Source organism: Chaetodon auriga, chromosome 11, assembly GCF_051107435.1.
Source record: "Chaetodon auriga isolate fChaAug3 chromosome 11, fChaAug3.hap1, whole genome shotgun sequence".
Taxonomy (NCBI): domain Eukaryota; kingdom Metazoa; phylum Chordata; class Actinopteri; order Chaetodontiformes; family Chaetodontidae; genus Chaetodon; species Chaetodon auriga.
In genome coordinates this window covers 27290717-27303914 of record NC_135084.1, presented here as the reverse complement: position 1 = coordinate 27303914, position 13198 = coordinate 27290717, and the positions used below count along the sequence as shown (strand labels likewise).

At 39.4% G+C, this 13198-nt stretch overlaps 1 protein-coding gene across 1 annotated transcript in view; it reads right to left on the bottom strand.

The window, feature by feature from the left end:
* Window positions 1–13198, bottom strand: part of LOC143327999 (multidrug resistance-associated protein 1-like) — a 52028-nt gene that overhangs the window by 28881 nt on the left and 9949 nt on the right. Inside the window, exons 11-21 of the mRNA XM_076742800.1 lie at window positions 11552–11644; window positions 11219–11422; window positions 9633–9779; window positions 8266–8353; window positions 7505–7701; window positions 6371–6547; window positions 5906–6073; window positions 5327–5522; window positions 4859–4931; window positions 2106–2211; window positions 334–541 (exon numbers count right to left, since the gene is read on the bottom strand). Of these exons, the coding sequence (XP_076598915.1) occupies window positions 334–541; window positions 2106–2211; window positions 4859–4931; window positions 5327–5522; window positions 5906–6073; window positions 6371–6547; window positions 7505–7701; window positions 8266–8353; window positions 9633–9779; window positions 11219–11422; window positions 11552–11644 (1657 nt within the window). The remainder of the gene's footprint in view (window positions 1–333; window positions 542–2105; window positions 2212–4858; window positions 4932–5326; window positions 5523–5905; window positions 6074–6370; window positions 6548–7504; window positions 7702–8265; window positions 8354–9632; window positions 9780–11218; window positions 11423–11551; window positions 11645–13198) is intronic.

The following is a 13198-nucleotide window of genomic DNA, read 5'->3' as shown; positions in this document are numbered from 1 at the left end:
GTTTAAACCTGACATCAGGTGATTGAAAGCAAACAACTTCAAGAGGCCAGGAAAGTCAACATCTCCACAAAATCATTCAGCCTGAGTGAACTCCGATGTCTTTGTTTCAAAGTAATAACCCTCCAAGTTCACAGGCTCTACAACCAAAAACTATACAGCTTTTAGTGAAACTGACTGAGACAAACTGATGAATATCAGCTTCAACTCTGTTCAAAACAGGGAACCCACAGTTTTGTTATTTGTAATGCACCATGTGCCGTCCTGCAGTAGTTTACTTTCTGGTCAAACTATCTGTCCGTCTGTCCGTCTGTGGTAGAATGACCATTGACCCACCCTGAGTAAAGCCGAGAGCTGCAAACACACACAATTTGAGCTCGTGTTCACTCTGCGTGCTGTTGGCAGATGGCTCATCAGCCCACAGGCTCAGCCAGTAGTTGTAAGCCAACGAGGTGGCCTGCTGGAAGGCACAGAGGAAGATGATGGTCATGATGAAGGTCAGGCCTATGGTCCTGAAGTACTCTTTATACATCTGTAGCTCCACCTGACAACAGAAGGAGAACTTTGTTAATCTCAAACATGTCCTGTAGATTAAATGTCAGAGAAAACAAACAAATGAACTGTCACTACGGACACATTGTGTGCTCTGCAGTTTTTAGTCTCTTTTCAAACTCTGAAGATCTCACTTTTGTCCATTCATTACATGAGTTTAAATGTATAATAAAAACATGCTTTTCCTTGTGTGTGAATACTACATCCTAAGTGTCATCATCATTTTGTAATCAATCATCCGATTCATTTGCCAAATCTTCACTGATCATCAGGTGGAAATCAAAAACAAAAATATATTTAGCTTCTGCGTGCAATTTACAAATTTTGTTCCTGAATTTAGTTTGTCAGTTTAGCTCCTTAATTTCTCACATTAGTTCCTGAATTTATCAATCAACCAATCAAATTTTATTTATATAGGACTTTTCATACAAAATAAAATGCAACACAAAGTGCTTTACAACAATTAAAAACATTATAAAAGAAAACAGAACAACAGAGAAAACCCATCCCTTCCACCCTCCGTATGTACGTATACACACCCACAACTACACACACACACACACACACACACACACACACACACACACACACACTCTCACCACAGACAGTAGCGAGACATGGCAAGGCACTGAGGATCAAGGAAAAGTCCCTCAGTTCAGTTTCTCATGTTAACTTGGAGGTTCCATCCTCTGTGCTGCTTCACTGTTTCAGATGCCGATCAGTTTGCCTCCCTGATTTTGCTGACTTTGTGAGATTTTAGCTGATTTGGTCCATTTTCCTTGATGTCTGTGTTAATTGTTGAGGATTACAAATACCTCAGAGTGCACCTCGACAACAGACTCAACTGGAAAACCAATATCAACGCTGTTTCCAGGAAGGGGATGAACAGACCATTTCCCGAGGAGGCTCAGATCATTCAACGTGTGCAGCAAGATGTTGGAGATCTTTTACCAGTCTGTTGTTGCCAGTGCACTCTTCTTTGCTGCAGTGTGCTGGGGGAGCAGCATTGGAGCCGGTAACACCAACAGACTGAACAAACTGATCAGGAAGGTTGGCTCCATTATTGGCTGCAAGTTAGACACCTTTGAGGAGGTGCTGGAGAGGAGGACACTGGACAGACTGTTATCCATTATGGATAACCCTGAACATCCTCTTCACCACCTCGTGACAGACAGCGGAACTCCTCTGATAGACTGATCCAGCTCCTCTGTCACAAGGACCGCTTCAGGAAATACTTTCTGAATTTATTTCCTTAGCTTTTGTTCCTTATTTTGGTTCTTTAATAACAAGAACTATTTGGCTGAATAGTAAATGAATGAATCTAAACAAAACACAGTTTCTATATTTCGGTAAATCACTCCATTCCTTTGACTGTTGGTGAAATCAAGTCATTTTTTGATTTTTGCAATGTATTTTATGTTTAGTTTTGTGTTCTTTGAACCTATGTAGGTAGTGTTGTGTTACTGTGTTTAAAGGATATTTATGTTTTAAGAATTTCATAATAATTAATACTATTGATGTAAACATTGCTCTTATTGGTGAAAAGAAGGACACACCCTCCCTGTGTGAGCTTTGTCAGCCTCTGTAAGTTTCCCAGCATCCTCAGGGTCCAAGTCCTGGTCAGCCTCCATCATCTGAACACTTGCACTACTCAAATCATAGCTGGAACACACACAAACACAAACATAAACAAACACGTGAACAGAAACACACCAATGATGTAATAATAATGGTTTCGGAAGGCTCAAGAATCAGAATCAGAAAAAGTTTTATTGCCAAGTATGATTTTACACATACAAGGAATTTGTTTTGGTGAAGTTGGTGCATGACACATCTACTAAAAATAAGCTATTCAAGGTTCAAGGTCCTCAATGCAATATTATACAAATTTACTAAGTGTTGTATTTGACATCAAAATCATTCTGCTGATCTCATAACAGACTGTGTTTCTGGAAAAACAAACAAACAAACAAACGAAAAAAAAAAAAAACAGACTTGTGTATATATATTTATATTGTTATATTTTGTACTTCTTTAATATCTTATTTTTAGTATATGTGTCATACACCAACATCACCAAAACAAATTCCTTGTATGTGTAAAATCATACTTGGCAATAAAGCTTTTTCTGATTCTGATTCTGATTCATCACTGCATAAATCAAGAGTGAATACTAAAAAACAATCCATTAAAAATATCATCACAGAGGAGCTTCATGCAGAACAGCAACAGTGGGTGTGTCAGATTTTACAATTTTAACTTTTAGTGTCAATGTTTAACTTGTAGTTGTTCATGTTTTTTAACCAAAAAGTACACCACCTAAATTACAAACAGTTTTGTGTTAATGTTTTCAGCTAACTGTGACACTGTGGAGAGGCCTGAAGGACATCACAAGCTACAGGAAACCATTCTCCTTCACTGTTGTAGCAGAACTGGTCTGTAGCTGACCCTCTTCTCCCCTCTTTGCATTGCTCAGGAGAAGTGTAGTGATAAAACAATCAGACTTTTAAGAGTTATTGACCATCTGGAAAGTTCACAGGAAGGTGTGAACCCAGGCAGAGACAGGATGTCTGGTTTAGAGACATCTTCTCACACTCTTTCAGGGAAACAAGAGTCACTGATAACACTTTTACTTCTTATTTACATCTGGTTAAGACGTTCTCATGGAGGTGCTAACTCTTTCTTGATAGCCCATGGGAGTTAAGGACAATAAAACTGCCTGGATGAACGAATGCCATGTCTCAAAGGAATCTTCAAACCAGATAATGCTGATGGGTTGTAAATTAAACATTCCTGAAGCAAACTGTTTTGTATGTCTGTGTGCCTTTTTGCTTAACCTACCAAATTAACCAAATCTCAATGTTTGATTTAACCGTAGATGTTATTACATTGCTAAGCTCGTGATCTGTACAATAACAATGCTTTCCTGGTTTTTCTAACTTACAGGATGACGAAACTGTGAATTTAACTATTTCAAAGGTTTTCTCTGAGTTTCCACCATGTAACCATACTGCCATCTAGAGGTTCATAGCAGTTAGGTTAAATGTGCTTAGCGGGAGACATTTATTAATACGTAACTATAATAGCGATAATCATTTCGGCAAATATAGTCTGCCCTTCTTTATTCCTTCATCATATTAAAGTTGTTATACCCTTAGTCATCATGTTTATTAGGATTAGTATTAGAAAATGTTACCATGTTCATTGTTTAATGTTGTCGTTATTCATAAGAATTGTCTAACGCATGTAGTGAACATGCACGTCGTGTTGAAGTGCCATTGAAAATTGATCATTTAAAATATATTCGATTGACCATAGTGAGAAGCAGATGAGCCCTCGTATGAATCATTAATTAATTCTCGCTCTGTGAAATGAAATCACGTTGCGCGTCTGCGAACCATCCCACATGCGTGACGGCCTATTGATTAGACACGCCCTGGAGCGATGATAAAGTTAGCCACGTGCAACGGACGCCAGTCCTAGTTTTGTCTTTCTTCTAGTCTCGTTTTTCTTTCGTCTTGTTTTGTCTTAGTTTGTGTTAAGTTCTGTTCTTTAGTTTTCAAGTATTTTTCCGCTCCGTCGTTTTCTCAGTCTTTTTGTTGCTGCTCACAACTACACAGAGTGGCCTGATTTAATTCTGCAGAAAACGCACTTTCCTAATCTTCGTGAAACTTTCATTTTTGCTCGCCACGCCAAGCCACCTGACAAGCATGAAACCAGCTAGTTCAGTTCTTCATTTTCAGTGCTGCCCAGCACCATGGAGGTCTCACTAGTCAGAACCCTGGCTGACAACTCTGCCATTCCCTAGTCTGAGTTGCCAACATTTCCCTTGTTCCTAACACCGGAGTGGTTCCATCTACATTGCCAGCCACCAACCTGACCTCCAGAGGGGCTCTGCCTATGTCACCAGTCTCCAGCTTGTCCTCCAGAGGGGTTCCACCTTTGACAGTGGCCACCTGCTCAACCTGTAGAGGGCATCTGCCTTCAAAACCAGCTTCCTGCCCGCCCAGCCCTCTGAGAGGTGGTGCCTTCACCACCAGTCTAGCCATTCAACAAAGTTTCTGAGTCATCCAAAGTGACCCCAGCCTTCTGGTCATCCTCCTGCCCATCCTCTGATGTATCTCTGTACATCCTCCTGCTTTCTGTCCTAACCTGTTCTGACTTTCAGTTCTGACCCCATGCCACCCACCTGAGGTCTCCTGCTCTGCCCCTGTTCAGCCTTGTATTCTTCAGCTCTCAGACCACTTGTGCTGCCTGAGTCCTTTCTCCAGAAAATGCTTAGAGTTTCACCTGAGGTTTGTGTTTATACCTGATCAGCTGCTCCTGAGAAAGATCAATGGAGAAATCAGTCATACTGGGACGAGGTATAGACTTCCTGATGCCTGCAAACACACATATATACATAATTATACAAATACACATGATTATACTCAATTATACACAGAAACATGCAAAATTATACTCACATACAGACTCAAACACATACATACAGTATACGCTATACACACAAAACAATGTATGCTCAAAATCAAACATAACTTTAAATGACCAACCTGAGTCTAATGTAAGTAGACTGCAGTTTCCTATATTCTGCCACATCTCTATCTAAAAACAAGTATGTTCTTAAAATTTCAAATATTCAGTATTGTATGAAGAAGCATTCATGATATGAAAAATCTTAATTACTGATGTTATCACTTTGTTTTACTTTGTTGCAAAGCACCTACTTCTTATTAACAAAAAAAAAAAAAAAAAAACAATTGGAAAAAAAACAAGCCCTTACTCTTGTCTCTGGGGATAGAGGTCTCTCTGCATTGGTTTACACTGAAGGTGTGCATGCACTTGGCAAAGGCTCCCCTCCTGTCCATCAGCTCTTTATAAGAGCCCATCTCAGAGATCTGACCCTCCTCCATCACAAGGACCAGGTCTGCTTTGGACAGGAAGCTGAAGCCATGAGTCACCAGCACCCTGGTCTAAAAAAAAAAACACATCAGCACATGTTAAAACAGCAATAACAACACACCCATCACAAGGTATAAATAACAATAACAACAAACATGACAAACATTTATGTCACTGAATAGCTAAGCAAGATTACCTAATTTCCAAAAAGTACAGCATTAAATATTATACATTTCTTTGGTATTTTAAGGAATACTACTTTTGGATTTCCATCTTTACACTTTCAAAATAACATAAAAGGAAAAGGACCCGAAGCAAAAGTTCTGTTGCATGCCACTCTAGGTCAACTAGCCGACAGCTGACAGCCGACAGCCATATCCATCTCAACCAATAGTTACCTTACATCTGGACTATCAAGGAACAGACTAGAGGGGCAGACTCTTAAGAATCTCACCTTGCCTTTAAGGAGTCCTCTGGGTCCAATGACTCGATCAAAGATGTGTTGTCCCACATGAGCATCAACGGCTGACAGAGGGTCATCCAGCAGGTAAATATCTGACTTCCTGTAGATGGCCCGAGCTAGACTCACCCTCTGCTTCTGACCTCCGGACAGGTTCAGACCCTGCAATCCATAAATACATCATCATTAAACAAAAATGAACAATATAAAGTCATACAGGCAACAATAAGCATTCAGAGCAGCAGTCAACAATTGTGAATAATAAAGAGTAACAACAAACAGTCCACAGTAAACAGAGCAACAAACAGTCAACAGTAGTCAACAATAGACAGTAAACAGAAAAAGTCAGTGCATCCATATTTAGTTAACTGTCAGCCCTCGTGCCGACAAACCTGACAGATGGGGGGCTAGGTTCTTGTGAACAGACCCAAACCCCTGAGGGATGGCCAGTGATACTACCTTCTCTCCGATCTCGGTGCTGTCTCCAGCAGGCAGAATGTCAAGGTCAGGCAGAAGAGCACAGGCCTCCAGCACACGATGGTACCAGCTCTCCTTCCTCTCTCCACCAAACAAAATGTTGTCCTTTAGAGAGGTATTCTGGATCCAGGCCTGCTGGGGGATGTAGGACACTGAACCCTGCACCATGACATAAAGATAACAATTAGAATTACTGAGGATTCTGTTATAAGGTACCTACAGCAAATAAACCTTTATACAAAAAAGCAGTCAATTCCATTACTTTTAAAGAGGAGACTCTTGATTTTCAACATTATGTTCATTAAATTAATTTTGTTCAAATGTGAATGTGTGATTAGCAGTTATAACACTGAACCACCTGCTGCCTCTGAAGCACAGACAAAGTGATCGACTGCTTTGGCCTGGTCTCTGCTGTGTTTACACTGTATTCATCAGAAACTATAAAATGAGTGAGTGCAGACTTATTGATTGTGAAAGTTCAAAAGTTTTCCCTTACTATGTCTGGTGCACTTTATTGCAAACATTTCACATTTTGATGTGACTAAGAGTGTAATTAGCTGTATTATATGTATGTATTTATGTTCCCATAGCCCATCTCAGTTTGAGAAAAAAAGCATTGTTACAAAACTGATAATGTTATGGTTATAGTTCTCCCATCAGTTCTCCCATAAAACCATTGTCTTTGAGTGCTCCATAATAACTGCTGTATGAGGTTTGAGAAGCTACATGTGTCATCTACACCAGAGGATTACTGGTACCCAGTAAACAAGTAAACTGTGATATACAGTCATTGTAACAGCATATCAAGTTTTGTATTCTTAATGTTTCATTTAAAGCTCCTTTCTCTGAAATAAAACAACAAAACTTAATACAATCTTGGCATGGACACAGAGGATAACAGACTCTATGGCATGAAAATCATTCAATCAGCACAAACAGCCAATAAGTTTTTGTGTTTTGTGTTGTGTGGACCACTGTACAAACTTATTGGTGTTTCTCTTCCTAGCTCCACCTCACAAAGAACAGTTATGTAGATTGGGAAAGTTTTATGAAAACTAAGCCTTTACATTCACAAAATCAATAATTCAAAGAGCAATAATACATGTTTGTTGTCACCTTGATAGATACGAAGCCACTCCTCTTCTCCATCTCTCCCAACATGGCAGATAGCAGAGATGACTTTCCTGAGCCAACATCTCCAACTACGGCCACCAGGGATCCCATCTTCACCTTCAAGTTGATCCTCTGCAGACACGGTGGCCCATCATTTGTCCAGGAGAAGGAGCCACTCTTAATCACCACACTGTCACCATCTAAAGAAAGAACATGGTCCCACTGCACATGGCTCCATACGGTTCTATGTGGTTCCAACACATGGTTGTTAGCCACACATGATTCCACATGGATCTGTACAGTTCTACACGGTCCACTGAATGGTTCCATGTGATTGTCACACAGTTCCACATGACGGTTGGTTGATATATTAAAGTCTTCCATTTGGCCACTGCTAGCCCAACAACTGGGGATTACTGATATATTCGCACAGGTGTGTGTGCAGCTCCCCTACCCATAGTTTCAGCTGGGAGATGTGTGCAACTGGCAATTTCACTAAGTTTATAGAAGAAAAATAGAACTGTAAGCCTTCTAATTCAAATTTCTCTTTTTTCATTCCTTGTCTCCAATCTCAAAAAATTATTATCATTTTTTAAAATTATTTTTATTATTTAATTACTTCTTTTTCAGCTTGGAGGTAGATCAACATTATTATCCTGTTTCCAGTCTTCATGCTAAGCTAGGCTAACAGTTTCAGTACTGGACACAAGGTTAAACTGATTTCTATCTTCATGTGTTGGACAGAGATGCACATGATGTCATACCTGTGCTATTAGGAAGTCTCTCCACATTGTCGGATTTCAGTTCATCTTGGCACAGGAATTTTCCCAGACGTCTGAGTGAGATGATGGCCTGAAGAGAAAAAAACATATCCATCATAGAACCATTAAAGAGAAATTTTTTCCAGCGTGGAATCCATAAAGTTCTATCTTATCTGAAACATATCTATCATCCCGCACTCACTGCTTTCGGGTCAATAATGTACTTTTTCACAAAGCACAACAACATCTTCTATGGGAGTACCACAAGGCCCTGCACTAGGACCACTATTAGAGCTTGGACATAGATGATCTTTACGTGTGATATTGGAGAACTCCTTACAATTCACTCAGAGACACTGGTGGCTGCTCACCTGCTGTTATTGAGGATGACAATGTAATTCACTAACAAGCACAACAAAAAGATTCCCCCAGAAATGTATAAATGGCCATTAAATAAAAGAAGGTATGTGAGGTTAAGTATTTAGCTGTGATCTTAGGTACAACTCGTAAAATCAAAAAACAAGATGATGCTATACTTCACATACAGTGAAGTATAACATTGCTGTGCTTAGACATATAAGAAACTCACTGTGGAGGCATTATTTACTTTAAAATAAATTTAGTCTTTCTGTTTATTTTGAAGTAAATGTCTCTTTTGTTGTGACAACATTTGAAAACTGCTTCCTGTGACTTCCTCTGGTTGAAGAAGCTGCACTTGGCTGTAGGAGTTTCAGTCTAATTTCACCATTCAATGGCTGAGAAGCCACCACTTCCACTTATTGACACTGTTTAACCAATCAACAGCCAGATTTATCCAGTTAAACACTTGTTGACCAATCAAAGCCTTGCATCAGGATGTTGTAACAATTCTTTCAAGTGTGTTATGTCCACCTATTTTTATTTTAAGCTTTTCAAGTTCAAATCATCTCTGTATTTGGGTAGGGAATGATTTCCACACAAGTAGACGCTAAAATGACATACAATAATAATAATAATAATAATAATAATAATAATAATAATAATAATAACAATAATTCTATAGCGCTTCAGGACACTCAAAGATGCTTCACAAAAATAAAGAAAAATAATTAATAATACTTAAAATGACATTTTAAAATATTACTTTTTAAAGGAACTGAAAACTGTCTCACTGGGTTGAGTTCATTATCCTATTTCTGGAAACAAATGTTATTGTTAACATAATTTAAAATATAAATTTTCAAACCAAGTTTTTCTCTTTTCAGCATTACTGAGATGGATGCAGAAATGACAACTATCGCTAGAGGGATGAAAGAAAATGTGTTGCTGTAATTTGGCTAAAATAACCTTGATTTGATTTAATGGAGGTTTCTGAAAAGGCTGCAACTTGCCTGCATGGTGGTGCTCATGGCAAAGGGAAGCTGACTCAGAGGAGTTTTCAGGATGTTGATGAGAGCGACAGAAACAAAGATTTTCTGTGCATCAAGAACGTTTCGCTCATCAATCAACACATAGACACCAAACACTGAAAGAGCAATCTGATCAGAGAAGACAAGAATAAGAGATTACAATTAGAAGAAGAAAAAAAATGTGGAAAAAAAAACATGTTCATCAGAGAAAACGTATGGTGGCTCTGAAGTGCAAAACACAGCAGCATTGGTAAGACTCAACAGGAATAAGTAGGTATGTATTGGACAATGATTCCTCATGCTGACTGGATGTAGTGTTGACAGTCTGCAAAAAAACGAAAGTACTTGCCTTTGCTGTGTTTTCACTCAAAAAAGTAGTCTAGTACTGAGTTTCTATGGTCTAGCTAGTTTGAAGATAGGAAAATGATGAACAGGAACAACATGTTTTGCCTTTGCTTCAGCAAGAGATTATTTACAAAGCTACAGCCAAGTTGCTACAGTGGCTGTGACGAGGGGATTTGTATTTTTTGAATTGCTTTTATGTTCTGCTCTTTCAAGGCAACCATAGGTGAGACAGTAAAACAATAAGCAAAGTTCTCATAAGAAGATCTAGGTTTCTAACACTGAATTCATTTCAGCAGGAAACATGCTGATAAAAATATCTGAAACCAGTTCAGTCAATTTTTACATGTTAACAGTCTACAATTTAATTTTATTTGTATTGTTTTTTATTCGTACTTTATTGCTATTAAAAAGTATGTGCTTTTTGTATTTATCAATTGCCTCTCAGGTCAGATCAAATGATCTTGCAGTATAAGGCCTGTAGGCCAGAGGTTACCCATCCCTGGTCCACCTGAGGCAACCTATTGGACTTGAAGATCACAAGTTGCCCTAAATCCAACTGCGACAGTGGAGCTGCTCAAGGACAGTTGGTCAAGATGGCTGTACTGGTGGCACGGTGGCATGGTGGCAACACTGTGGCCTCACAGCTAGAAGGTCTGCTGCGGGCACCGGGGGCGTGTCCTCCACCATGCCTTTGATGCTTGCTGCTCGAGGAAAAAGGGGCCTTTCTGTGTGGAGTTTGCATGTTCTCCCCGTGTTCACCTGGGGTATCCTCCATAAAAAAAACCCCACTAAAAACATGCAAGAAGATCACCACCTGACCAATGGTGACAAAGGAAACTGGGTCCCCGGGCGCCGGTTGGATGGCAGCCCAGCGCTCCTGGTCTGCCACGGAGGAACAATGACCAAGATGGGTTAAATGCGGAAGATAAATTTCACCAATTGCATGGCGTGGTCGCATGTATGTTGTGTGACAATAAAGGGGATTGTCCCTCTGATTCTTCTACTGGGCAGCTTCCAGATGTGATTGTGTGCAGCTGTGGAAGTGTGATAAGGGCCTGGCTCTGCCTAAGTCCTGCCTATGTCCACATACAGCTGCCCAATAACTGAGTAAGGAGAGCGAAAAGCCGGATTTTCTGTTCCAGAGGGATTAAAAATCACCAGACACAGGCCTTTTGAATGTTTCACCAGAAGTTAACCTGAGGTTTACCTGGTGAGAGACTCACCAGGAAGGAGGAGGAGCTGAAGGAAGCCTGAGACACAGAGTAGAGGATCTGAGATTTCTTCAGGGCATTGAGTTCTTCATCTCTCAGGATGCCAACACGTCGCAGGAAAGCTTCCTCCCAGGCATAAAACTTCAGAATCTTCACACCATTCAGGATCTCATTCATCAGTTTGATCCGACCATCCATGAACATCATCTGAACCTCCTGAGAGACAGAATTTTGTCTAGCTTTGAAGCAGTATATCCAGCACAGAAAGCATTGAAATGAAGGAAGAAAGCACAAACCACAGTTCATCCAAGTATCTGATTCAGGACAATGAAACTGTTCTCTCACCTGAAGTTTGCTTCTCAGTTTCACAATGAATCCATTCAGAGGGAAGAGCAAAAGAACAGCAGCAATACCAGCAAGAGCAGACGAACCAAGGAGCTGTCAATTGATCAATCAATCACAGAGGCTGTCAGTCAATTGTGTGTGATGCTTGTATAATGGGTTTGTATGTTTTCTTTATGTTGTGTGTATGATGTTTTTTTTAATGTGCATATGTTGTGTTTCTGTTGTGTGTATGATGTCTTTATTTATTCTACCACAAAGTCATTCTCATTGGCTTCTATTTATTTGTAACTGCACATTCTGGAGCTTTTTAATTTTAAACCTGATACAGCAGATTTAAATATTACACTCAGGAACTGCATTCAGGTCTGACACTGTCCCCTTATGAAGGATATGAGGAAATCAATTTTGTTTTTGGCCAAATCAAAGTCAAATGAATTTACTGACTGGATATTATCTGTGATAAGTAGCATATAAATTTCCTAATCAATGTTTTTTCAGCTGCAATACCAGCAGTGTAAAACAGACCTTGCAGAAAATTAGGATCAAGCATAAATCCAGAATCCAAAGTGGTTTATAGTTTCTGTGCCTTTATCATTCCTTTAATGTTTGGAAGATCTGCTGTGTCAAATGATTTTTTTTTTTTTTTTACCTTAAGTAAACAGGGGAAAAAGTATTTTCTGCTTTACCAAATGAATGTGTGTAGGTTCCTGTGCTTTAAAAAAAAAAAAAAAAAACCCACAAAAGGACACATTCAGTTTTCTACAGCTATGAGTACACAGCTTCATTCGGTGACATTAACAGTGTACAGCTCAGGTTTATGTACATGATATATTCCCTCAGCTCAGAATTTAAATTGTTCACAGAGAATATCATCAAGTTTTGCAAGGGTGGCAATTTTTTATAGCTGAACAATGAAACTCTGAACAGAACCTCCTCTGCAGCAGGTTAAGTGTGCAGTCTACATGACTGGCTATCTAGCCGGGTTAAAATAGAGCCACCTTCATGACACTCAAAACTCTGGCTTTAGGCTCAACATATCTGTTAACCCATTAATCCCACTTTTACCCCTGTGGTGTAGTTTTGACCAATGAAATGATCCCTGCCATGTTGTGGGCACATTCACTCTACTCTAGATTAGGGGTCCTCAACTATATTTATCCAAGGTCCAGCATTCTTCTAAGCAGACGCTGTGGGGGCCAGACATTCAAATAATAAAAAATATATATTTATTTAGGCCTAACTAGCTAATCATCATTTAATATTTTCACTCTCTTACAAAATTGTTATTTTATGAGTCTGTATCAGTGTGAACAGATTCACATTCTAAGACATGTAAAAATACATAATGTAAAATACATAATGATAAATTGATATTTAACTAGAAAACTCAGACCTCCACTGAGGACAGTGCTCAATGCAAAACCCATAGTTCAACTACCAAAGAATAAACCCTTATCTCAACAAAAAATCTTCAGGATCCCAGCAAGAAAATATAAATACTTATTTTGAGATCCTTTGCAACAGTATGAAATGGGCAATGAAAACTAATCCAAGTGATGCCCCTTGTGTTTAATAGGTAAACAGCGGTGCGTATCTGGCCAGCACTGCTGCCGCTCCAGGCACTGGCCTGGGAGCAAAGTGGTTTAA